Source organism: Anas acuta, chromosome 6 (assembly GCF_963932015.1).
Source record: "Anas acuta chromosome 6, bAnaAcu1.1, whole genome shotgun sequence".
In the NCBI taxonomy this organism is placed as follows: Eukaryota; Metazoa; Chordata; class Aves; order Anseriformes; family Anatidae; genus Anas; species Anas acuta.
In genome coordinates, this window is record NC_088984.1 from 25,477,214 (window position 1) to 25,500,554 (window position 23,341).

At 44.8% G+C, this 23,341-nt stretch overlaps 2 protein-coding genes across 6 annotated transcripts in view; one reads left to right on the plus strand and one right to left on the minus strand.

Annotated features, from left to right (window-relative positions):
- Nucleotides 1-21: 21 nt before the first annotated feature.
- Nucleotides 22-12,796, plus strand: IDH1 (isocitrate dehydrogenase (NADP(+)) 1). 3 transcript variants are annotated; one of them, XM_068685919.1, is made up of 10 exons: nucleotides 114-153; nucleotides 1,453-1,579; nucleotides 2,482-2,609; nucleotides 4,218-4,509; nucleotides 6,224-6,329; nucleotides 8,869-9,046; nucleotides 9,432-9,583; nucleotides 10,274-10,414; nucleotides 11,187-11,349; nucleotides 11,867-12,796. In XM_068685919.1, the coding sequence occupies exons 3-10, from the start codon at nucleotides 2,488-2,490 to the stop codon at nucleotides 11,958-11,960; spliced, it is 1,248 nt and encodes a 415-aa protein (XP_068542020.1). In that variant the 5' UTR covers nucleotides 114-153; nucleotides 1,453-1,579; nucleotides 2,482-2,487; the 3' UTR covers nucleotides 11,961-12,796. The 3 variants fall into 3 exon arrangements, with proteins under 3 accessions (XP_068542019.1, XP_068542020.1, XP_068542021.1); XM_068685918.1 differs by lacking the exon at nucleotides 1,453-1,579 and having other exon boundaries at nucleotides 22-153; XM_068685920.1 differs by lacking the exons at nucleotides 114-153; nucleotides 1,453-1,579 and adding an exon at nucleotides 2,306-2,377.
- Nucleotides 12,797-15,871: 3,075 nt separating this feature from the next.
- The window catches only part of LOC137858336 (shugoshin 2-like), a 32,632-nt gene continuing 25,162 nt past the window's right edge, over nucleotides 15,872-23,341 (minus strand). For 2 of the 3 annotated variants that reach the window (XM_068685887.1, XM_068685886.1), the window contains exons 6-10: nucleotides 23,002-23,151; nucleotides 21,943-22,211; nucleotides 19,369-21,324; nucleotides 18,114-18,240; nucleotides 15,872-16,176 (exon numbers count right to left, since the gene is read on the minus strand). In XM_068685887.1, the coding sequence (XP_068541988.1) occupies nucleotides 16,053-16,176; nucleotides 18,114-18,240; nucleotides 19,369-21,324; nucleotides 21,943-22,211; nucleotides 23,002-23,151 (2,626 nt within the window). In that variant the 3' untranslated portion in view covers nucleotides 15,872-16,052. The remainder of the gene's footprint in view (nucleotides 16,177-18,113; nucleotides 18,241-19,368; nucleotides 21,325-21,942; nucleotides 22,212-23,001; nucleotides 23,152-23,341) is intronic. The other variant, XM_068685888.1, reaches the window with a different exon arrangement.

Sequence of the window (23,341 nt, forward strand, 5' to 3'; positions counted from 1 at the left end):
GCAGCAGGAGGAGGAGGAGCAGGAGGAGGAGCAGGAGGAGGAGGAGCAGCAGCAAGGAGGAGCCGGGCGGGGGCGCGGCCCCATAAGAGGCTCCGCAGGCGGCCGGGCCCGCACCGCTGGGAGCGCCGCAGGAGGAGCCGGGCAGTGCTGCAGGTAGCGGGGGGGGGGGGGGCTGGGGACGGGGCCGTGCCTTTTGTCCTCGCCCCCCGGGTGTGCCGCGTCCCCTCCCCGCAGGGAGACCCCGGAACGGCGGCTTGGCGTTTTTCGGGTTTTTGTGTTGTTTTTTGGTTCTGTTTGTTTTGGTGTTGTGGGCAGGAGACCCGCAGCGGGCGGATCCTCCCTTCGCCGTCCGCCGCCGCTCCCCGCTGGGCCCGGCCTCGCCCTGCCGCCGGTGGGCTGGGGCTGGGGTTGGGGCTGGGGCTGGGGCTGGGAGACAAGTGCAGGCAGGGCCTGCCCCAGCCGCCACGGCTCGCCCCCGGGCAGGCCTGGTCGGGAGACGGCTTCTGCAGCCGGGAGCTGGGGTGTCGAAATCGCAAATTGCCGGCTGTGGGCCCCGCTGCAGACCCAGGGGAGCTCGGGGGTTGTTACACGCTGGTGTTTAGCTGCTCTGGTTAAATGGCTGAGAAGGGGTGGGGTAGGGAAAGGACCCTGCTGACCTTCGGCAGCGCTGGAGAGTGCAAAATCCAAGGGGACGAGTGACACTGCAGGAGGGGTGTGCTCCGGGGAAGCGCAGCCCGTGGCACGGCAGCACCGGCGCTCGGAGGGAGGATGCTGCAGAGCTGTGCCTGTACGCAGGGCAAGGGCTGCAGGGGAGGAAAGGTGCTGCTGCCGTGATCGGACAAACACATATGGCACTGGCAGAGTTGCTAAAGAAACTGCGATTTCCACATCTTGGTGGAGGTGTGCATCTCAAGTGCAGGCACATCTCGTGTCCCATGTCTTCCCCTCGTGACAATGCTGCTGTGTAGGTCCTAAGCTAGCTTTGCAAAACCTGTTGCTCTGGGGAGACTGACATTGTCTGATTTGCCTTGCTTAAGTAGGGATCAAACCACAAAACAAGCCCTGGTGGGTGAGAGTTGGTGTACATTCTGTCTTAAATGAATCACCAAAGTTTCTCCAAATGTGTAAGTGCCAAGAGCAGAACTGGAGTCTCCTGGCCAGTAACCCTGTGCCTTGGCCACAGGAGTGTGAGAAGGTCCCTATTTAAGCTGTCGTCACTGAAAATTAGGCATGAAATACTTGCATAAATAAACTGAGTACAGACGCTGCGTGTGAGCAAACAAGTTAGTGTTCCATGAGGACTAAAAAGATGTAATGTGAGCCAAGATTTTTATCTTCCTCTGGGATAAAAGTGCCTGACTAGTTCATTCTTTCAAGTTTATGTGCTCATGTGAAATTGAGCAATATGAGGCTGTGAGTTACTGAGTATTTGCTTGCTTTTTTTCATTGTAGTTCTTGCTGTTGGGAGCAGTCTCCCCAGGCATTTTTAGCCTGGGGCCCTTGCACTACAAACCTTGTACCTCTGAATAACTGCATCCAGAATTAGGAGCCCTCCTGAACACTGGGTCTATTCATCTAGGTAAAGCCATTCATGGGCCTTAGTATCTGTGAGACTGTAAATCCAGGTGCAAGGGCTTGGTATCTCACTGTACTATCCTAGCAGCTGCATACAAGAACTGGACTGTCTTGGGAGGAAGAAAATGCCAAGTCATAGCTCTTGCATAATCAGAGCTAAGAATCAAGAAACTATGGATGTTAGAAAGCCGGGCACTATGTTAAGAAAGTCCAGTGGCTTGTGAGGTTGTTTTTTGTCAAGGATCAAAGTGCAACTGGAAGGGTAGAGTTCAGGGTTGATTTTTTTAAAGCCTGAACAAATATCTTAGGAAACCTCTGTACCATACAGGAAAAAAAAGTCTGGTATTTATTTTTACAGCAGAAGTAAACCTTGCCAGGAGCAAGCACTGTTGATGTGGCCCTTGGGTTTCTGTACCTGCTTCTATCTTCCCTGGGGAAGGAAGCTAATAAAGAATCTGACAATGTATTAATATTAATAGTGCCAGTAATCTGAACTGTCATTAAAATATATGCTCATTAACAACCATTTTCCAGGGAAAAAAAAAAGGAAATAGGCAACTGGACTAGAACTCATGAAATCTTAAAAAGTGCTCATCTATTTCTGTGGAATTTGGGGGGAGCAGTTTGGTTATGCTTTCCAATTCCCTTGTACAGCCATAATTAAAGCTCAGAACACAGGCCCTTGACTCTCAGCTGTTAGTCTTTTTATTTTATTTCCAGGTAGATCTCTCTGGGAGCTGGGGCTTCAAGAAAAACACCAGTTAGTTGTTCTCAAGACCTCAGGAGAGGTCCTGTATGCAGTGTTAGTATCTCTCTAGTCATTGTGTTGTAAAAGCACAGGGTACATGTATTGGTATATCACTGGTGTATTTTAACTCAGATTTGTTTTTGTTTAATCTACTACAGATAAAGATGTCTAAAAAAATCCAAGGAGGCTCTGTTGTGGAGATGCAAGGAGATGAGATGACACGGGTCATCTGGGAACTAATTAAAGAAAAGCTGATATTTCCTTATGTAGATCTGGATTTGCACAGGTAATTGCTCTTTATGACATACAGCCGACTGGTGCTACAATTTGCATGTGTCATTAAGCACTGATCAGGTTTCACTTATCACTGAGAGACTTGTAGCTCTTCCACCACTAGTGCAGAGAGGCTACTAGCCCATTTTTACACTGGTAGAATTCCAAGCTGACTTCCTAGTCAGCTTACCTAAAGGACCAATTTCACTAAGTACTGTGGAAAATGTGGGTTCATGATGAAGATAGTTTGGCTAACTCTCCACTGGCAGCACCTTTGGGGTTTTTCACAGCAGTAGGCAGTGAATGTGGATAATAAGGAATTACCTGTTTTCTGCTGTGCCTCTAAGAAGTTCCCTTATGGCCATGGTCTGCGTTTTCATTTCCTCTGTCTTTGCTTTCCAGTACCTGGGCAGCCTGCATGGTTTCCTGCAGCCTAAAAAATTAGAAACATTATTTTTTCAGCCATTCTTTGGCTTGAAGCCTAACATCTGTGGACTCTGAGCAGGTTTTTGGAGACCTGCCCAGAGGGCAAAAGGGCAGCTGTAGGGCACAAATTCTGCCATGTTGTCTCTAAGCTTGACCTCTGCCGCTGGCAGTGCGAGCAGCTTGCAATTATTCCCTGAGCCTAGGCTGTCCTATGCTTCCTTTTTGGAAAAAATAAATACAGCTGTTAAGGCAAAAACGACATGCATGCTATGTACAGCATCTGGTCAAGCAGAATAAACAATTCCTTTCCTTTTTAGCCTCTGAGCTATAATTATTAGATAAATATCCAGCTGTGTTGCTCCTAGCTGTGTGGAAAAAGGCCTTCAGTGGTAGCTGCTGTTATTAAACCCACAGGTCTGACCTCTTCCCCTGTTCCTGATGTCATTTGTATGCCACCTACATCAGGCTTTTTCTTGCTGGTGTTGAGACCCAGACAAACAGGAACTCAGCAGCATAATACATGCACACAGACTGGAGAACCTCCCTTTTCAAAGAGGGGTGGGAAGAGGCAAAGCAGACCCCCAGCTGAGCTGGCACAATAGCTAGATTCATGTAGAGCTGGCTATGCTTCAGGACTAGCCCACACTGGGCACCCATTGTTCTCAAAAAGCTAGTGAAACAGTGGAGGAAACATGCTTCCTCTGACTGTTTGAGGGGACTCTCAGCAGTTGTGCTGCCAGAGCAGGATTGTGGGTCCATTGTCAAAGCAGTTTTCAATTTGAAGCCTGGTGTTGCTTCACACACTCAGTATATAAAGGAAGCCAAAACCCTCAGTACGAGGCTTGAAATAAAGGCCTATATTCACTTGGGCATTGTGCTGTTCCATGCCATGAGAAACCCAGGCTGGAAGCTTCACTGTCAGGAAGCTTAGAAGGGAAGGCAAAGAAGATACTGGCCATGTCCCACACTGGAATAGAGACTCAGACATAAACTGAAGCTGTTTTTTGTGTCTTTTTTTTTTTTTTGTCCACCTTCCCACCAGCCTCTATGTTCTTCCAGTGTGAATGCTGCTGGAGAGGGAGGGAAATAACTTCAGTTAGGGTAGAGTGCTGGAACTATGGGGTCTGGTTTCTTTCCTGTTGGATGTGAACCAATGCCGTGGGCAATTCTGACTGTCTTTGTGGGTTTGTTCTAGCTATGACTTGGGCATTGAGCATCGTGATGCTACAAATGATAAAGTGACCGTGGAAGCTGCTGAAGCCATAAAGAAATACCATGTTGGCATAAAGTGTGCAACCATCACTCCTGATGAGAAAAGAGTGGAGGAGTTCAAGCTGAAGCAGATGTGGAAGTCTCCCAATGGGACAATTAGAAACATCCTAGGTGGAACTGTCTTCAGGGAGGCTATTATCTGCAAGAACATCCCTCGGTTGGTGTCTGGATGGGTAAAACCCATTGTCATTGGCCGTCACGCTTATGGGGATCAAGTGAGTCACTTCAGTGCTTACCTCCTCTTTTCTTGCTATATGAACAGCCTTAGTCCTAAACTAGTGTAGAGCTTCAGAGCACTCAGATATCCCTGTGCTGCTGCTTTATCCCTTGCAGTCCACCTAGGAGTGGGTACTTGCTAGCACTTCATACAGCACCTGACAAAATGTGGGAGAGTCTGTTTCATGCCTTTGTTTATACAGCTGCACTGTTTAACAAACAGTGTTCAGGGACCCCTGCTTGGATTAGACAGGGCTATACCTAAATGCAGGATACAACTCTTTCCTCTAAGCTGTTTTCTTCACCTCTACAGAACCCTCCTCCCTACATATAAATGCCTTTAGAAAATATGCTTTACACAGCCCATCTTTTTGCTTCTCATAAGGGCTTCCTGGTGGCAAATGTTGCTCATGGTGAAAGATCTGAGTGACTTCTCAAAATGGGAGAAGTTATTTTACACGGTTTTTCTTTTAAACTGTGCTCTGCCTGTTAAGCTTGACATCAACAACTGGGTTTCAGACAGCGCTCCTGCAGGGCTGGTATTCACAGTAGACACATCAGGCTGCATAATGGAAGGAGGGAAATGTCCATTGGCAGAGGTAGTATAAGGCCATGAAAAGTTGTGTGGCACTCACTGTAGTGGCCTCTGGGCAGTCCAGAGGATAAATATCAGCCGTACTGTTATCCTTAGGAAATGATGCCCTGTAAAGCAGCCAGGCAAGACAGAAGGGAAGTTTTCCATGAAAAGGCAACTGCTTAAATAAATGAGTAAATTCAACACTGAGGGCAAACTGTAAGACTAGCTGGGGTGGGAAGGTAAAATGAGTCCCGACAATGGAAAAGAATGTGGCCCAAAATACTTAACAGTACCGAATAATTGAGAAGGTCAAAATAATGAGAAACAATGGATTGAAGGGAAGGATTAATACCCTGCCAAGGTATAAGATAAAAATGGAAGGAATAATGTGAAGGACATGCCAGCAAGACGCTTCTTAAGCTGTTCTGAAGTTACAGGAACAGATTTTCTCATAAAAGGGAAACTACATGAAAATGGATGATAGACTTCAAGGAAATGTGACCTTAAATAGTACTCTTCTGGACAGTTGGAAAGATGAGACACTATTTAAAAACTTGAAGTACCTGTTGGCTCTTTTGAGTCTGTGCAGCTCAAAGGAGCAAAATGTGTAGCAATTTACAGAACTCCAAGAATTCTTACAAGTTGGCCTTACTAGTGTCATACAATGGATAGAAGTAGTGGCTTTTGTTTAGATGCTGTATGGTTTTTCTTTATTCTTGTGATCAGTTGGGATACGAATGGCTTGGAGGGGAGAAAAAGATTTCTACTCAAAAACCACACAACACTCTGGATATTTGGCACTTTGAAACTTCTGTGCATTTGCAAAAATAAATGCTCTGACAATTGATGGAGCTCAAGAATCTGCAAGCTTTTTCCCCTGAAGAGGAAAGTTACTTCTGACACAGGCAGACTCTTGAGTTCTTGTCTTTCTCCTATCCAGTAGGATAGTCCAATGAACACATGGCTGAGTAAATAACAGCCTATTCAATGTCCTTTGTTTTGTTGTGTTTGTTTTTTTTGTTTTTTTTTTTTACAACTATTTACTTCTACATCTTTACCCTACCCTCATTATCTTTATGGCTTTGTCCTCCTGATACATAAAATAATCATGGTGATTTTATTTCTTATTTTAATAGTACAGAGCAACGGATTTTGTGGTACCTGGGCCTGGAAAAGTAGAGATGACATACACTCCAGGAGATGGAGGCAAACCAGTCACCTATCTGGTCCATAACTTTGAAAGTAGGTACTACCCCTGTTTTCCTTGGAACTGGTAGTTCTGACTTAATTCAGTTATTAGTTGGATATGTTTGATGGTACAATATGACTTCAGGAGGCAGAGGTAGGAGAAGGTTAGAGCCTTTGTTATTCATCTGGGAAGTACTGAAAGTTACTTCAAATCTTCCTGGGATCAAAGCAGCACATCAAATACCCAACATACTAGACTGGCCACCTGCTGTGTTATTGTATAATGACTCTGGTAATAACGTGCTTTTACCTCTGATTAGAGGGAAACTTGCTAAATAGTGCTTGACCCAAGGGGAACAGTATTTAAGAACAATTCAGGTACAGCTCTTCCTGGTTCTAGTTTGTCTTGCTGGGCTCTATACACCTTTTCAGTTTGTACCCTTCTTTATTAAGCAGTCTTTCTCAATAGAAATGAGAACTGACACTAACTCTAAAAGGTAGAAAGGAGATTTGACAAGGGTGATCCTGGATGTGTAGGCTCTGTGTTTTAACAGATGGAGTCACAAAGGCATTTGGGCAACGTTGTTGTGCTGGTTGTAGGCATTGCTAGTCTCAAGAAGGGGAGTGCTGACACTACTGGGCTTTGTGTGAAAATAGTTATATACACCTTGCTACAATCCATGGTGTTCAGAGGCAGGACTGAGGAAAACACCACACCAGTCATCTATCTTGCCTTTCAGTGATCAGAGGGTTCAGGATTTGAAGCCTGATGCTGACCTGTGTAAGTGAGTGTGCAATGCTTTATTTCTAGCTGCAAAGACCTAATATGTTCATGTAAACAACACAGAATCCTAGTTTGTGTGCATTTAGCTTGGGAAACAGGTCCCAAAACTGTATGTAATAATATTTGACTGTATGTAATGTTTGATTTCTCTGGCATTCTTGCTCACAGGAAACCAAATCTCTAGTGTCTCTCGTTGCAGTCTCTTACCCAGACTTTACCTGCGTCACTGTCAGCTCTAATATGTTTTCATTCGCTAAGTGACTGGAGAGCCTGTACTGGAGGTGTCTGGCAGTCCTAGCTGCCGGACTGATTCACTGCTCTGGTGTGCTGAGTCAGCAAGCAGAAAGCAAGGTAGTGCAGACACAGCAAGTTACTGCTGTTGCTCTGGGGGAGTTCACCACCCCACAGGCAGCTGCTGTGCCAGCACACCTCCACTGTGCATAAGGGAAGCTTGTCCCATCGTTATACTAATATCTTCAACCCTGACACTGGATTGAGAGGCTTTAATTGGCTGTAAGATTGCATGATTGCAACAAGCTTTCTACCTATATGCAAATAAGTATTTGAGTAAAACGTAATAGCTGTTGTCCAGCTAACTATGAAATCAAGGCTCCTGAGGCAACAGTCTTTGGTCAGACCCTGTTCTGCCCTTGACTGAGGCAGGCAGGGGGACAACATGTATTTTCACTGGTAACAGCAAGAATTCCATTCCCTGCCAATACCAACTTAAATGACCTTGCTATCTTGGCAAGCAGATAAAGAGGGGAAAAGCTAGAGGAGGCTTATCCAGCATGCATATCCATATAATAATCTGGAGGTAAGGACAGATTGAAAACAGAAAAAAAGTTTTTCCTAATATCAAAATAAAATACACCTGGGTTGTTTCCAGAGCAAAGATCCCTGATAAAGGCACAACAAACCACAGAGGTGGCAATAGTAAGATGCTTGAAATTAAGAATGTAGCTCCTTTTTTACTTAAAAGCACAAAAAGCTGTTCTGAAGATGACAAAGCTTTGTCATAAAGCCCTAGACCCTACCTTCACTCCCCCAACCAGCCTTTTACATGATCTGAATGCTGCTTTCCCCCAGGTGAGCTGGGCTGTAAGTTTAAGGCACTCCCATTCAGGCTGCTAATTCATCTGCATTATACAGTCTAAGTCATGTGAACACTGATGGTTCCTCAGTCTTCTTTTGAAGACTTTACCTTGAACCCAGATGACTGGTATATTCTCTCCACAACTTGCAGGAAGTGAGCCTGAGCAGGTGAAACAAAGCTGCAGGGTATGCCAAACACATGCAAACAAAGAGGCAGGAATGCATGTGGGGGCTTGTTTACCTGAGGTAGGTTTAAAAAAAAAAAAAAGGCAGGCTCTTACTGCTGGAGCTAGTTCTGCAGTGTAGTGGAAGCCTGATGGGAGCAAACCCACTTCTAGCTTTGACTGAGTCCCCTACTCCAAACCTCCTTCTGCTGCTTTAATGGAAAACACTCTCCATTATTTATCCCATTAGTAGAAATTCAAGCATGCTCACTCCTGTCACAGTTTTGCTTCTTAGATGTGGATTAGGTAGAAGCGTCTTAGGGGTATTAGCTAAGTACATCTTAATACTATGACCTTTAAAACAAGAACACCTTTCTTATCCATGGGACTGCTCCAGCTTTGAGCTGATAGTGCAAAGTGAATCTTTTCCTGAAAGAACCAGCATTAAAATGAAAACTGTTGTCTGGGAATAATGCCTACCTGCCATAAGACTAGCGAATTCTTAAGCAAAATTAAATCCAATTGAAATCTGTTCTCTCTCTGCTAACAGGCTGTGGTGGTGTAGCCATGGGAATGTACAATCTTGACCAGTCTATCAAGGACTTTGCCCACAGTTCCTTCCAAATGGCGCTGTCTAAAGGCTGGCCTCTCTACATGAGCACTAAGAATACCATCCTGAAGAGATACGATGGCCGCTTTAAAGACATCTTCCAAGAGATCTATGACAGGTAATTATGGTGGTTGTCTACTTCCTACTAACTTCCTACTACAGTGTGTCATTCTGTAGCAGAAATATTTTCTGCAGTCTTATGAGCTGTTGCTGTTAATTCACTTTGGGGGTCTGTGCGCCTTCCCTGTCACAGTCTGCAGTGTCCTGCAGGACACACTACTATTTAAGGCTATGGTGTTCAGTCCCTTCTAACAGAAAGCCATGGATTCCATATGGGTTCTTCTCTGTTTCTGAACAGACTTGCACTGACCATAACAATTAAGAAAAAAGTAAAGATGATGCACGCTTCTTCCAGCATTGTTTAACTCTCCCCTATGCAGTTACTTGCATGAGTTGTGCAGCTTGTTTTTATATATCAGGGTATTCTGGTTTTTGTTTTCTAGAGAATACAAGTCCCAGTTTGAAGCCAAGAAGATCTGGTATGAACATAGGCTCATTGATGATATGGTTGCTCAGGCCCTGAAATCTGAAGGAGGCTTTGTCTGGGCCTGCAAGAACTATGATGGGGATGTGCAGTCTGATTCTGTTGCACAAGGTATGAGATGCTTCCTATGCTGTACTGCAGTAAACTCAGTAGCAGTCTCTTGTGGCCTTGTGTCATCTTATGTAGTGGCCTAAGATGTGGTGTTGGGTCTTGGAAACTTCACACCTGTGGCCAGTCATGGAGCTATCAAAAAAGCAAACAATTCTGATTTCACTTTTAACAAGAAAATCCACTGAATGCAAACCATGTATTTAGTTGTATTTCTTAACCAGATGGCAGTTCCTAGCAATATAATAACCAAGATGCTTTCTATTCTAATGGTTGACCAGTGGTGAGCATACTGACAGGTGCTAGACAGACGAGCAAGAAAACTTTCAGAACCCAAATTTGTTTCCTATCCCATCTGGGTGAGATAGTAACTGTCAGATGAATGCTGCTTGCTTAGGAGTCTCAGACTGCCCTTTTTCAGTTTAAAAAAAAAGTCTTAAGGTGAGAATATTAATGTTCTTGAAGTGGGGCAGAATGTCTACATATCTTCATCTCATGGTTCAGCAGTACTTTCTGCTCAAATGAGCTGTCTAACTTTAAACAGTCAAAACTAGTCAGTCAGTTGCAGCAGTAGCTCTGCTGTTGATGAATACAGCAAGGCTATGAGGGTATTGTAGGATGGGGGGATTAAGAGCAATTTAGATAAAGCTCTCTGAAGGAGACACTGAACTTTTTGAGCCATGTATCCTGTAGGCTATGGTTCCCTGGGGATGATGACCAGCGTGCTGATCTGCCCTGATGGCAAGACTGTTGAAGCAGAAGCTGCTCATGGCACAGTTACTCGTCACTACCGCATGCACCAGAAAGGCCAAGAAACTTCCACTAACCCCATTGGTGAGCTGCCTTTCACTGCCCTTTGATCTCTACGCATAAAAGAACAGGTTTGGTATAAGAACACCTTTTTGGTTTAAGAACATCTTTTCTGAGGAGCCTAACACTAATGGTAGTAGTGACATTGGTAGTTCATAATGCACTTGTCTACTAGGGAAATCCCTGAAGCCAAAGCAGGCTGGAATGGAGTTTGTGAGCAATGAGCTAGACATAAGCATAAAATTTGAAACGTGCTTTTGCTCTTCCCCAAATGATGTGTGTATAGCCACAGAGGGCTTAAGGTTTAGGTTTAGTTATTTTATTTCCCTCCCTGGTGCTCAGATAAAACCCAGCCATTCTCTAAGCCATGTACATGCTTAAAGTGTAAATGCAACTAGAATGGTATATGAAGAGAAGAGTCCTCTACAATTGCACAGGGACCATGCTATGTAATGTGATACCAGGAAGAAGAGTGTCTTAAGGGCAGCTGTTGTAAGTTCTCTGTCATGAGGGCAGCTTTCTTTGTAATCAGAGCCTCTTTACAGGTCACTCATTCTGACTTGAGAAGGAACAAAATAAGGTAAAGTTGTGGATACACAGAGGAGATTGCTGGAGGTAGGGGATAGTTTCCAAGTTCTGCTTTTCTAGCTGAAAATAGAAAGTTTGGTAATAGGAAAGAGAACACCGAACTTCCTTCTGTTTTCAGTGTTATTAATGTTAAAATAACAGTTCCACATATGTTTAGTACAACATCTAAGGAGTCCTAGAAGAACACTAATCTAGTGTTTTCTCTCAGCTTCTATATTTGCATGGACAAGAGGACTAGCTCACAGAGCTAAACTGGACAACAACACTAGCCTCAAGACCTTTGCAGCTGCCCTGGAAGAAGTGTGTATCGAGACCATTGAATCAGGCTTCATGACAAAAGACCTTGCTGCCTGTATCAAAGGCCTACCTAAGTAAGTAAATGAAGTAATCAACTCTGTTTGGAAGGGGCTTGGTTTTACTTGGTGTTCGTTGGAATGTTGTTTTAGTAGTGGACATGGTGAGGAATTGCAGGTGCTTGGTCACAGAACTGGGCTCTTCTGCAGCTGACGCTATACAGAGAACATGAAACACTCCCTGCCCCAAGTAGCTTAGTGTCTAGGTTGCTCTGCACCTGCTATTATGACAAGTGTTTGGCAGGGGGGAAATAATATAAAGGTTTCTTAGCTGTTTTGTTTTTTTTTTTTAAGTCTGGGTGCACTGGCTAGATGTCATCCTGTCCATTTCTTAGGATAAATACCTGCTTCACTGCAAATTACCACCTAGCTACCTTTTCTCTGGAGCCTTTCCATAAAAAAAAACCATCTTGATGAACAGATGGGACTGCTGGTTTCAGAGAAGGGCTTAAACACCCCTCTGACCAGTCTTTGCTCAGTGCTCAAAGTGACAAGCTTTCTAACTAATGCCTGTCTTGTTTTGTTTCCCCCACAGTGTCACACGTTCTGACTACTTGAACACTTTTGAGTTCATGGACAAGCTTGCTGAAAACTTGAAGGGGAAGCTAGCTTCTCTGCCCAAACTTTAAGGCATGGGTTCTACTCCAGCTCTGCTAACAAGGAAATTCCCACATATACTGTGGTTTAAGTGACACTGTATCACTATTGTGTAACATTTCAAATACTAGACAAAAAAATGTAAACTTTAAATGTTTAAAAGATACTGTTTTCTTAAACCCCTTGAGCTGCTAGGCTATGCCTTATTTTTTTCTAAGCAGCTGAATGTGGTAGTGTTCAAGTTCAATGTGGGACTAGATTCCTTATGTCATTCATAGCAGAGTTGAGATTCTTCTCTGACTTCCTGTGATTTTTTTCCTCCTTTCCTCTCAGACTGAAATCCAGTCTCTGTCACACCTCTGGTCAAACCAGCGGTGACTTACTGTCCAACAGATCTTAGAAACCAGAACCGTCCTTATTGCTCCAGTAGTGGCCACTGAGTATAAATGAGCTCACAGGACTGTGACAGCTCCACTGCAGCCCCTCTCTTAATGTATATTTTTAGAGCCAACTGGAGCATAGTATCCTGATTACAAGATATTTCTTAAGTGAGGACCAGCATTTTGGAAAGAAGCACTTAGTAAATGCTGGAAACAAGCCCTATAGGCTAAAAGCCTAATAAAACCATGCTGCAGTGTCCTAAATGCAGTACATGTGTTGTTATATTCTGTCTGACTGGATGTGAAAGATAGGAACTGTTCCCTCCTCCCTTTCCATGTAATTCATAATGGTGCAAAACTTTTTTCCAGTTGTCTGGACTCTTACTTCTTATTGTGATATAGCAGGTCAGATTATGACTGAAGAACTATTCCATCCATTTTTTAAAGAATATTTTAGTGCAGACTAAAATAAAAGCCAACTAACATTCTTTGTGTGTCTTTCCTTTGTGTGATTAGCAGCTACAGGCCAAATTCTACCTCAGAAACAGATTCTAGTACCTTTCAGCACTGTACATATTGGGATAGACTGTCAGAACGTGATACAAACATGAAATAAAACTCTGCTCCAGGAAGGGAGAGAAGTTAATTGTTGTGGCTGAGATGGCCATATGTCAGCTGCAAGGTGGGGGTAAGCATCAGGTAGTACATAAGAACTTGAAAGTACCCCTTCCACTGACATTTTATCCTGAGCCTAAGAGCACCATTTTGCTAAGTACAGGCTAGCAACTCCATGCTGCTGGAGGCAGAGCACAGGGCTGGCTGGCTTATTCCTTACAGGTCCCCAAGCAGGACTCAAACCCTTCAAAACAAAAAGGCCTACCTACAACAGTAAGTAACCAGCAAACATCTGACTCAAAGGAGCCCGTTGTAAAACTAATCTTGTAGTGCTGAAAGCCTCACTCACTATATGCTAAATCTGCTTTAAAAATAAATGTGGAGAAGCCTGCAAGAGGGGTGCCAGTCTATGCAAGACCACCCAGAGTGGCTCTATATTCCCATCCTTACACCCAACTAGCATGGGACCCCAAAGAAAGGGTTGATAAAAACAAAGTAGCCCCTGTTAGAATACTTGATCTCTACAGGGTGCTGGTAGTTCCCAACAACAAAAAGTGGTCTATTTTCCCAAAGATTTCATTAACTATGGCGTGAAAAGGGGAGGCTAATGGCTGTACAGAAAAAAGGGTTTTGAGCTCAAACTAATTTTCATGGCTAATCCAGGTGCAGTGCTGTCTAGGCTACGTTGATTGTGGTTGCCAGGTGAGCACCTAGGGCAGGTGACTGGTAGAAAGACAGTATGTGAACTCAGCAGGAATGAGTATGTAGCTGAAGTCAGATTTGCAGAGCTTACCTCCCGTTTTTCTTAACATGAGCACTGTTACAAAGCAATAACATACAAATACTAGTGCACAAATTTTACTCCCTGTTTTCTGTTATGTTCTGCTGCCAGCATCATACAGACATAGCCAACAAAGTAGACTTCCTGTTCAGAGCCAGCATATAGCTACAATGAAAACAGATGGAAATATTACTGTAAGTGAAACTTGCATCAAACTAATACATCACCACTCAGTGATGATCAGAAACTGGTTATAGATAAAATAGCCGGTCAGCTGCAGGGTGTCTTAAGTGTGGGTTAGGATGGAAATGCAAAATAGATCAAATTGAATCAGCTAGCATTAACAGTTCTGTAGGGCTGAGCATGTGTTTGAAACACAGCTCTGCAATTACTAGCAGCTGTCACTGACCATAGCGTGAATGAACACAACACTCAGTGTGGTAGTCTGTTATTAACAACAGCATGTAAAAAGTGCACCTAGAAAAGTTATTTCTGAATACTCTTGAGACAATGGAAATATCCATCAGAAATATCTTGAGATCTACATGCCTACCTGCCTGCGGACACAAGTAGCACGCCACAATCAGATGGGTCATAATACAGCAGCACCTCTGACAAATTGTCTTGTTACTTACTAGCTCCTACCCGGCCTCTGGTATTACAGAATACAGGGAGAATCTTAGCCCTTCTCAGGGAACAGAACAAATTAAGTGGGAAGGGGAATTAAAGCTTATACTTCTGTTTTGTTTTTAATTCCCTGACAGTATAGCTTTCCTTCTGCACTAACACAAAATTTCCACCTTCTGGAGGACTCCATAGGGTACAGCAGGACCCAATCTATCTACATAAACTGAAGAATGCTGCTGTAGTACTGAGGAGAGCAAGCAGTATTGCCTCTGCATTAAGAAGGAAAAAAAAGGCAGTGTGATCATAAGAACCCTTTGCCTGCTCTGCCATGGAGAATGAGGGACTACTTTTCCTGCTTCTGTGGATACTCATACTCATTCCCTCTCTCCTTTATGACTAGTATGTTCCTTTTTTTTTTCCCCTATCACTCACTCAAACATCAATAGCCTTCAAAGTTAAACACCAGTAGATCCTATCACATCAAGAGCTGGAGATCAGTGGACACTCACTGTGCAATGGAACAGTACAGGATTTCATGAAACATGATCATCTACTTTGCAGTGTACCAGCAAACTCAGAGCTCTTGGACCCTTGTGGCTCTCACTAACATTAACACCACCTTGCACCAACAGTCCCAGCACTGAGCACCAGCAAAAAATTGTCCATAAGCAAAGTAAGGCCTAACTTACCTTTAGGGCTGACATTGACGTGGTTAGATGTGTGCATGTTTCATGCTTAAGACTGGTGGTGGAAGGCTGTTTTCAACTCCACATATATGCAAATCCTCAGAAAGCAAATACATGTACATCAGTTCTCTGACATGGCTCCGTTTGAGAGCAGCAGAGCTCTGACTTCTAGGGCTGTCCAAGGCTTTAGCATTCAATCCTAAACATGATTCCCCAGCAACTTTCTGCCCATACAGAAACCACCTTCCACCAGGAGTTAACACTGGGCAGTACAATAACCTCCTCTTCTGCTTGCTGTCAAAACCCAGGCTGCTGCACTCTTTTGAAACCCCAGGCAGCAGTCTTGTGGTCTCTGCAGTGCCAGAAGATGAGCCCTTCCCTCCCAGGTGTATTTTTTCCCGGCTTGTGTTGAGCCAAGAGAGGACTAGCAGAGCCAGCTGATTCCACTACCAAGACAGGAGACAGAGGGATTTGGCCAGCCTCTTTTCAGTGGTTTGTGGGGACAGGACAAGAGGCAATGGCCAAAAAAACAGAGCATAGGAAGTTCCACACCAACATGCGTCAGAACTTCTTCACAGTGAGGGTAACAGAGCACTGGAACTGGCTGGAGGTTGTGGAGTCTCATCTGGAGATATTCAAGGCTCATCTGGACACCTACCTGGGCAATCTGCTCTAAGGAACCTGCTTTGGCAGGGGCGTTGAACCCGATGATCTCGAGGTCCCTTCCAACCCCTGCAATTCTGTGATTCTATGAAAGCCACTGACGGACAAAGCCTTTGAAAACAGGCACCCCAGCAAGGGGGGGTAGGGGGGAGAAACAGGGACAACCAGAGATAGATCAAATGTCACAAAGCTTTTTATACTGTCCACATAGAATTTATTTATATTTTAAAAAAGATACACACAATACTAGATACATTCTAGCAAAGACACACAAGCCAGGAGCTTGATGGCTGCCAATTAACCACTATTTCACTTCTGGCTCCTTCTCCCCCCCTTGTTATTAGTTTGCTTGCCTTGGCACCAGTACACTATTCAGAAATCTTTTTCCTCTTCGATCTTCTTGGTCATTTCCTTGGCTTTGATCTTCTTTTTGTTTTTGTAGATGGGGGAATGGAGGAACTCCGTGTCTGTAAATGGGTCACCCCGTCTCAGTTTGCTGCAGAACCAAAAGGGTTAGACTGAACCATCAAGAGGTTTCTTGAATACACGTATGATTTTAGTCTCTAAAGTTTCTGTTTTTACTGAAATGCTTCTACCATAAGATGACTGGGTAGTACAGTTTAGTTGTTGTCCCCTACTGGATCAGCTATACCCACACAGAGTACTTTCTGAACCATTATAACTAATTTCTCACATGAAATTCACACTGCAGTACTTTTCAGGGAAAAACACAGCATCACCTAGCCAGCACAGGCGTTGTTTTAACAAAACCAATTTAACAAAAGACATCATTTTAGGAATTCAGTGGTTCTGAACAGTAGCTACTAGATAATGCAACAGTTTCTTCGGGAAAAGATGCAGCTCCTTGCTCTGGTACTCATCGCTGCCAGAAGCAGCAAACATTACCCAACCTGCTCATGGGCTGCGGTGGTTACACACCAATGGCTAGCTAAGCTCCAACACACTGTTCTCTCACTCTCCTTCCTCAACAGAGCAGAGGGAGGAAGTATGATGAAAAATTGTTCATAAGTAGAAATAAGGAGAGGGAAATCACTCACCAATTACTATCACAGGCAAAACAGATTCAGCCTAAGGGAAATTAATGTAATTTATTGCCTACTACTAACAGACTAGAGCAGTGAGAGCTAACAGCAAACTAAAAAAGCCTTCCTCCCATCCATCCTCTTCCACGTCCTCTTCCTGAGCAGTGCAGGTGAATGGGGGCTGTGGTCAGTCCCGAACGGTTCGTCTCCATCGCTCCTTCACGGTCACTGTCTGCCCCACTCCAACGTGGGGTTCCTCCCACAGGACACAGTCCTTCTTGAACTGGTCCTCTGGGGGCTTCCCACAGGCTACAGTTCTTCAAGAGCTGCTCCAATATGGGTCCATAGCATGGGGTGCAGTCCTGCCGGAACAAACTGCTCCAGCATGGGTCACCCACAGGTGGCAATTCCTGCTCCTCTGTGAGCTCACCTCCACAGGCTGCACTTCTGGCCCAGAGTCTGCTGTGTGGGCTCTCTCTCCAAGGGCTGCAGCCTCCTTCAGGCCATATCCAACTGTTCCACCACGGGCTGCAGCATGGAGATCCGCTCTGGTGTGATACACCACGGGCTGCAGAGGGACAACCTGCTCTGCCAGGAGCCTCTCCACAGGCCACAGGGGAACTGCTGCTCCATGCCTGGAGCATCTCCTGCCCTCCTTCTTCACTGACCTTGGTGCCTGCAGGGCTGTTTTTCCTCTACGTTCTCACTCCTCACTCCCAGCTGCTGTGCAGTATCTTTTTTCTGCTTTCTTAAATACACTCACAAGTGCAAGCAGCATTGCTTATTGGCTCAGCTCTGGCCAGCAGCAGGTCCTTTCTGAAGCCATCTGGAACTGGCTCTTATCTAACATGGGGCAGCTTCTGTACTGTTCTCACAGAGGACACCCTGTCAGCCCCCCTCAAAATACACTAAAGTACACTGAGTACATGGGGAGACATCCTCCTCAAAATCTTGCATTTCTTTCACTGAAATCTGATTAAAATTGAGGTATTACTTAATTGTTGTCTAGAACTTCAAATAGCACAGAACAGCAACAAGGAAAAGCAGGGCTTTCCCTTTATTCTCTTTATTTATCCTACATATTAACCTCATGTTAATCCCTCACTAGCACTAGGCTACTACATACAAAGTCTGCTAAGACAAGTTTTTGTTTGGTGAGGGAAATTGCTCTTTGGCAGCATGTTACCAGAAGCCTGCACGTGCATCTATACTAATGCAGAATTTCTGTTTAACCACACTGTGGCAGAAGGACTCACAAAAACATGAAGGGTAAGAGGGACTAAAGACAAAGAGCGACAGAGGATCCACCCTTGGAGATCAAGTGTATGAAAGGAGAGCAAGGGTTTGCAGCATAAGAAAAGTCACGGGAAGGAATAGTTTAAGTCCTAACCTTCCAATTTTTGGCTCCTTGTAGCAGGTTGGTTCTCGTCTCCGCCTGATTAAGCGCCCTGACTCTTCTTCCGAGCTGGGGAGGGACAGAGTCCTGGCATTGGTAAGGTCCTGTAGTGGTTTGGACTCTATAAAGAGAGACATGCACACGAGTTGATCATAATGTTTCCAAATCAAAGTAATTTCTTAGAAAAACAGCTGCCAAACAGAGAATGTCCGCATTACCAGGTTCCTCTGAACACCACATAATCCTGAATCTAATCATATCACCTCTAAACTCAGGAGGCCATTTTTGTCCCAAAATTCCAGAGCTGCTTCTCAAAATTCAGCTCATTGATCAAATTAGGTTACTCACTGAAAAATACTGCAAATACGACAGTCACTAATACCGCAAATATAACTGTGCCCAGCTGTAGCAGCCTCTCCTTGCAGAAATGGTAGTTGACAGCTCTAACACCCCCCAGAAGTTTACACATTGTAGAAATCAAGTTTAAAGCACCTCAACAACCTAGGAGACTTCCAGCAAGGCTTCCTGCAAAGCAGGACCATGCCAATGCTTACTGCAGCTTTCAAAATAAAGTCAGCCAAGAAGACAGAACAAACTTCCCCCTTCTCCACAACCGCACATAACTGTTTACAGAACATGCAATAACAAGCTCCCGGAAAGAGTCAAAGTAACTACTGCTACCAGACATGGGATATACCTCCAAATCCTTTGGGAAACAAAATGGAAAAAAAAGAAATCCCCAATGGGGGAAGAAAAAAAAAAAAGCTTATGTAGCTCCTGAAGAAATTTCATTGATGTTGCCACTTAAAAGTATAAAGTCTGAACCCTTGCAGCATTAACCATTTGGGATGAAGAGCTGTTATTTTTATTTGCATGGTAATTAATTACCGTGCCCCAGTAATGCCAACTCCAGTGGCCAGGGTTAGCATCAGGTTATGCCTTTCAACTGTTGAGCAGGTCAGTTTTTTAAATTGACAGGCATGCCCTGTAGATAACAAGCGTGGGAAAAAGAGACTTGCAGCATATGCTCTTAACCTCCCAGTATGAAAGACCACCAGAAGTTTCAACAGAAAAGCTGATAAACTACAAACAAATGCAGCCATGGAAATGACCGACCAGCATAAGTAGAAGCATAAATTGCATACTGAACATTGATCTTTAACTCCATAAACCATGAGAGTATAGGCACAATCTGCATTGTTTGGTACCCGTCTCCAAACACAGGTCCCTTCCCCAGCCCACCACCTACCACGTTTCTCCAAGGATGAATTCTGGGAATGATCTTCAGAACTTGACCCATGTTGGTTTCTTTCCCCAGGTACTTCTCCATCCCTTTCTTTAAAAACCTGAGAGCACTCTGGCCAAAGAGAGGATTTCTCTGGGATTCTGTTGCCCTCAGTACTTAAGCTCTTGGAAACCAGTACATCTGTAAGGCCAGCTTTGAAATGTAAAGCTCCAGAGCAGACCACAGAAGAGGACTCAAGACTTTGTGAAGAGCCCGTAAGATTTTTTGTATGTGGTATCTCAGCAATCTGCTCCTCCAGGGAGACAACTGGCTCAGACAGCAGATCTGCAGTGCAGGAAAGTTTCCCCATCAGGACAGTTTGCTTTGATGCAAGTTCCACTGAACTTCCAGGGAGCACATTGGCACCATTGCTCTGTCTGGTGAGGAAATCCATCTTTGGAGGAGTAGGGGTGTTCCTGTTCCTCCGAGGCTTTGCTTTGGGATCAGCCCCTTTTTGCCGAGCATTTGTGCTGTCATCTTCAGCTTGCTCCTTTTCTTGAAGGTCCCCTGGTTCTTTTTTATTGTTCTGAGCAGCTATCATCTTCCGAATTCTGGGAATTTTGCTAGCTTGGCTCCCAGAAATAGATGTAGAAGGTACAATTCCATTTCCTTCAGAATTTGTCTGGACACTAACCAAGTTTCCTGTAAGATCTGAAGGACAAACAACATAAGTCTTCCTGCTACATTTATCTAGTGAATTCTTCATGCACTCTTTAGCTACTTCTGGAACACCTATACAAGATCCAAAATTATCTTCATTTCTCTGATCGCTACAACTGCTTACCCTGACAGTCTTCCTCCTGCTTGTCTGGCTTCTTTTAGACTGTTTTTCAGCTTTGGCCTCAGGTATCTTCACATTGCTTATGAGAGTCTCCCCAGAGTCATTTATTTGCCTAATTACTATAGTTTTTCTGTTGGCTTTCTGTCTGATGCTCTTTGTGCTCACACTCGGTAAGTCCTGTAAAGCATGTGCATTTGAAGTCTCATTCCTCAGAAAAACTGAGTTTTGTAAAGTGGACTCATCTGAGGAAACTTTATGACTTGAGAAGGCATGAACTGGACTTTTTAATAAATCCTCCATGCTTTCAAACTCAAAGATAGCATCTTTCTTAACTTGTTGCGGTAAGTCAGCACTTCCAAGACTATTCAGTTGTGCTGGATTCACCACGTATGTTCTTCTGGAAACTCGGACTTCATCAGAACAATGGGAATGTTGCTCCACACTACAGCCTCTGTTCTTCCTCTCCAAAGACCCCACACAAGCCTTCTGCCTCATATCTGAGGCTTCTGACTCACTAGAACATGTTGCAACTTCTGACTGAAAAAGCTTCTTTGCATTTAGGGTACTCCCTTCATCTTGAGGTATATCAGGGCTATTTTCCACATTGTTTTTAACTTTATTTTTTTTCTTTCCTGTGCTTGCCTTTTTAACAGTTTTTTTCTCACTAGTTTTACAGTTACCCTTACTTTTAACCTTTACAGGAATAAGCTTCAAGACTTTGCTATGGCTGGGATCCATTTCAACACCACACCCAGTTTCTTCAGCCTGTGGCTGATCACAGCAAGTCTCTTTACCCAAAGATTTTTTATTGGGACTAACAGTGGCTTGAGAAGATGAAACTTGGTAGCTGGGAGATTTCAGCTGCACCTGTGTGCTGCTCTTGCTGCAGCTGCTGCTGTCCTTAGTCAAACTGCACTGGGTTGCCTCAGTAGAGCTGACATGTAGGAAGGTATCCTCACTAGAAGGCAGAGTACTTGTTGCAAACAAGGTGGAACGCTTTTTTCTCTGTGTAACATGCCCTTTTGAGAGACGATCACAGAATTGTTTCACCATCTCATCATCCTCATATGGAAGTGGCTGACTTTCCCAAGCAAGTGCTGGCAAATCACTGAGATTTTGTTGAGTGGTGCACAAGGATTCTGTTGGAAAGACAAAATTAATTCCTAAGACTGAGGAACATATCAGGCAAAAGTCAGGTTTCTCAGTACCACTAGACACACGTCCTGCATACTACCAGGAAGCCCGAAGATAGAAAAGGCAGGGTTTTGTTCCACAGGGACTCCCCAGACTCACCATAGTAACAGAATTGCTCAGCTGACTTTGCTCAGAACACAAAGGCAACCTGAAGCAAAACCCCTTAAACAGCCCTAATATTTAGGGATGCTCAGGATCTATATGAAAGTTATTCATATGGCAAAGCCACATGGAACAGGAGCTGTGCACCCAGTTATGTTCTGGGGAATAGCACCTTCAAGCACTTCCGAAAAATCTTATGTAAGCTCAGTCCCTATTATTCGGGAAAACTAATGAGTAGTCTTGAGATACTGCAAATGTCAGTCATTCCCACTGAGACATCCCATTCTGGGATACCCAGAGCTCTGGTAGTATCAGTGTCACTGGAGCGCATAGTTCCTAACTGTAATTAGAAGCTACCAGGGCAATAGTTAGGAGCGAAGGGGAGCTATGGTACTACACTCATACACAACATCTACACACATACCAAATCATACCAGAACAACCACAGAAGATGCACATACCTCCAGAGAGAGAAGAGCCAAGGAAAACTTCTTGTGCTTCCATTGCTTCACTCTGCTTATTCTTATTTTCTTCCTGGTGGGACTGAGGCTTCTTAGCAAGCTGCGATGGCAAAGCATCTTTGGAGACAACAGGCACAATTTCCTGAGGCTTATCAGAAGCAGATCTCCGAAGACTGACCAAGGACTTCCGTACAGCTGTGGAGCTGCCGCCTTGCTGTCCCTCATCACGTGGCTTTGAAACAGGCACCCTCAGTGACATCAGCTCACCACTGGTGAGAAAAAACAGCAGTAGAACATGTTTCATACCTGCAACAGGCCTCAGAAGCCAAAAGAACAGGGAGGCAACGGAGTGACCATCCCTGGGGGTGTTTAAGGAAAGATTGGATGTGGTGCTTAGGAACATGGTTTAGTGGGGTGACAGTGGTGGTAGGACCAGATGATATTGGAGGCCTTTTCCAGCCTTAATGATCTATGATCTACTGTCTGTGAAGCAACTCAGAACATGGGCTGGGGAAGAAAACTTTTTTCTCTGTGGCTGGTGAAAACTATCTGAAAGTCATGTGTTGCAGTGGGTTTATGTGGCAAGGTTTTAGTAGCAGAGGGCTGCAAGGGTGGCCTTTCTGAGAATCCAGAAGCTGCCTCTTGTTGAATAAGGGCCAGTTTCAGACAGCTCCAAACAGACCCACCACTGTCCAGAGCCAAGCCACTAAGCAATGTTGTTTGGACCTCTGTGAGAACATATTTAAGAAAGGAAAAAAACCTGCTGCACATCAGCAGCTGGCAGAGAGGAGTGAGAACCAGCCCTGCAGACCCCAAGTCAGTGCAGCAGGAGGGCAGGAGGTGCTCCAGGCACACAGCAGCAGTTCCCCTGCAGCCTGTGGAGAGGCCCCTGGTGGAGCAGGCTGTCCCCCTGCAGCCCATGGGTCCCACATGGTGCAGATCTCCATGATGCAGCCTGTGGAAGAGCCCCCGGGGGAGCAGGTGGAGGTGGCTTGGAGGAGGCTATGGCCCATGGAGAGCCCCCACAGGAGCAGGGGGCTGGGGGGAGCTGCCACCCACCTGTGGGGGACCCGTGCTGGAGCAGTTTGCTCCTGGGGGATGGATGGACCCTGTGGTACGGAGCTGTGTGGGAGCTGTTCTTGAAGAGCTGCTGCCTGTGGGAAGCCCCTGCAGGATCCATTCAGGCAGGACAGCATCCTGTGGGAGGGACTGTGAAGGAGCAGAGGCAAAGTGCTATGGACTGACCACAGACCCCATTCCCCTGTGCTGCTTGGGGCAGAGGAGGTGGAAGATGGTGGATGGAAGAAAGAGTTCTTGGTTTGTTTTCTTTGTTTCTCACTTCTCTGGCTTTTTAGTAATAGGCAATAAATTTTATTAGTCTCCCTATGCTGAGTCTGTT

Bases quoted from the DNA above. Each gene is read 5' to 3' on its own strand.
- IDH1 (XM_068685918.1), top strand. From the start codon at position 2,488: ATGTCTAAAAAAATCCAAGGAGGCTCTGTTGTGGAGATGCAAGGAGAT. The intron at 2,610-4,217 runs GTAATTGCTCTT...GGTTTGTTCTAG, and splicing joins GTAGATCTGGATTTGCACAG to CTATGACTTGGGCATTGAGC. The intron at 11,350-11,866 runs GTAAGTAAATGA...TTTCCCCCACAG, and splicing joins TGTATCAAAGGCCTACCTAA to TGTCACACGTTCTGACTACT.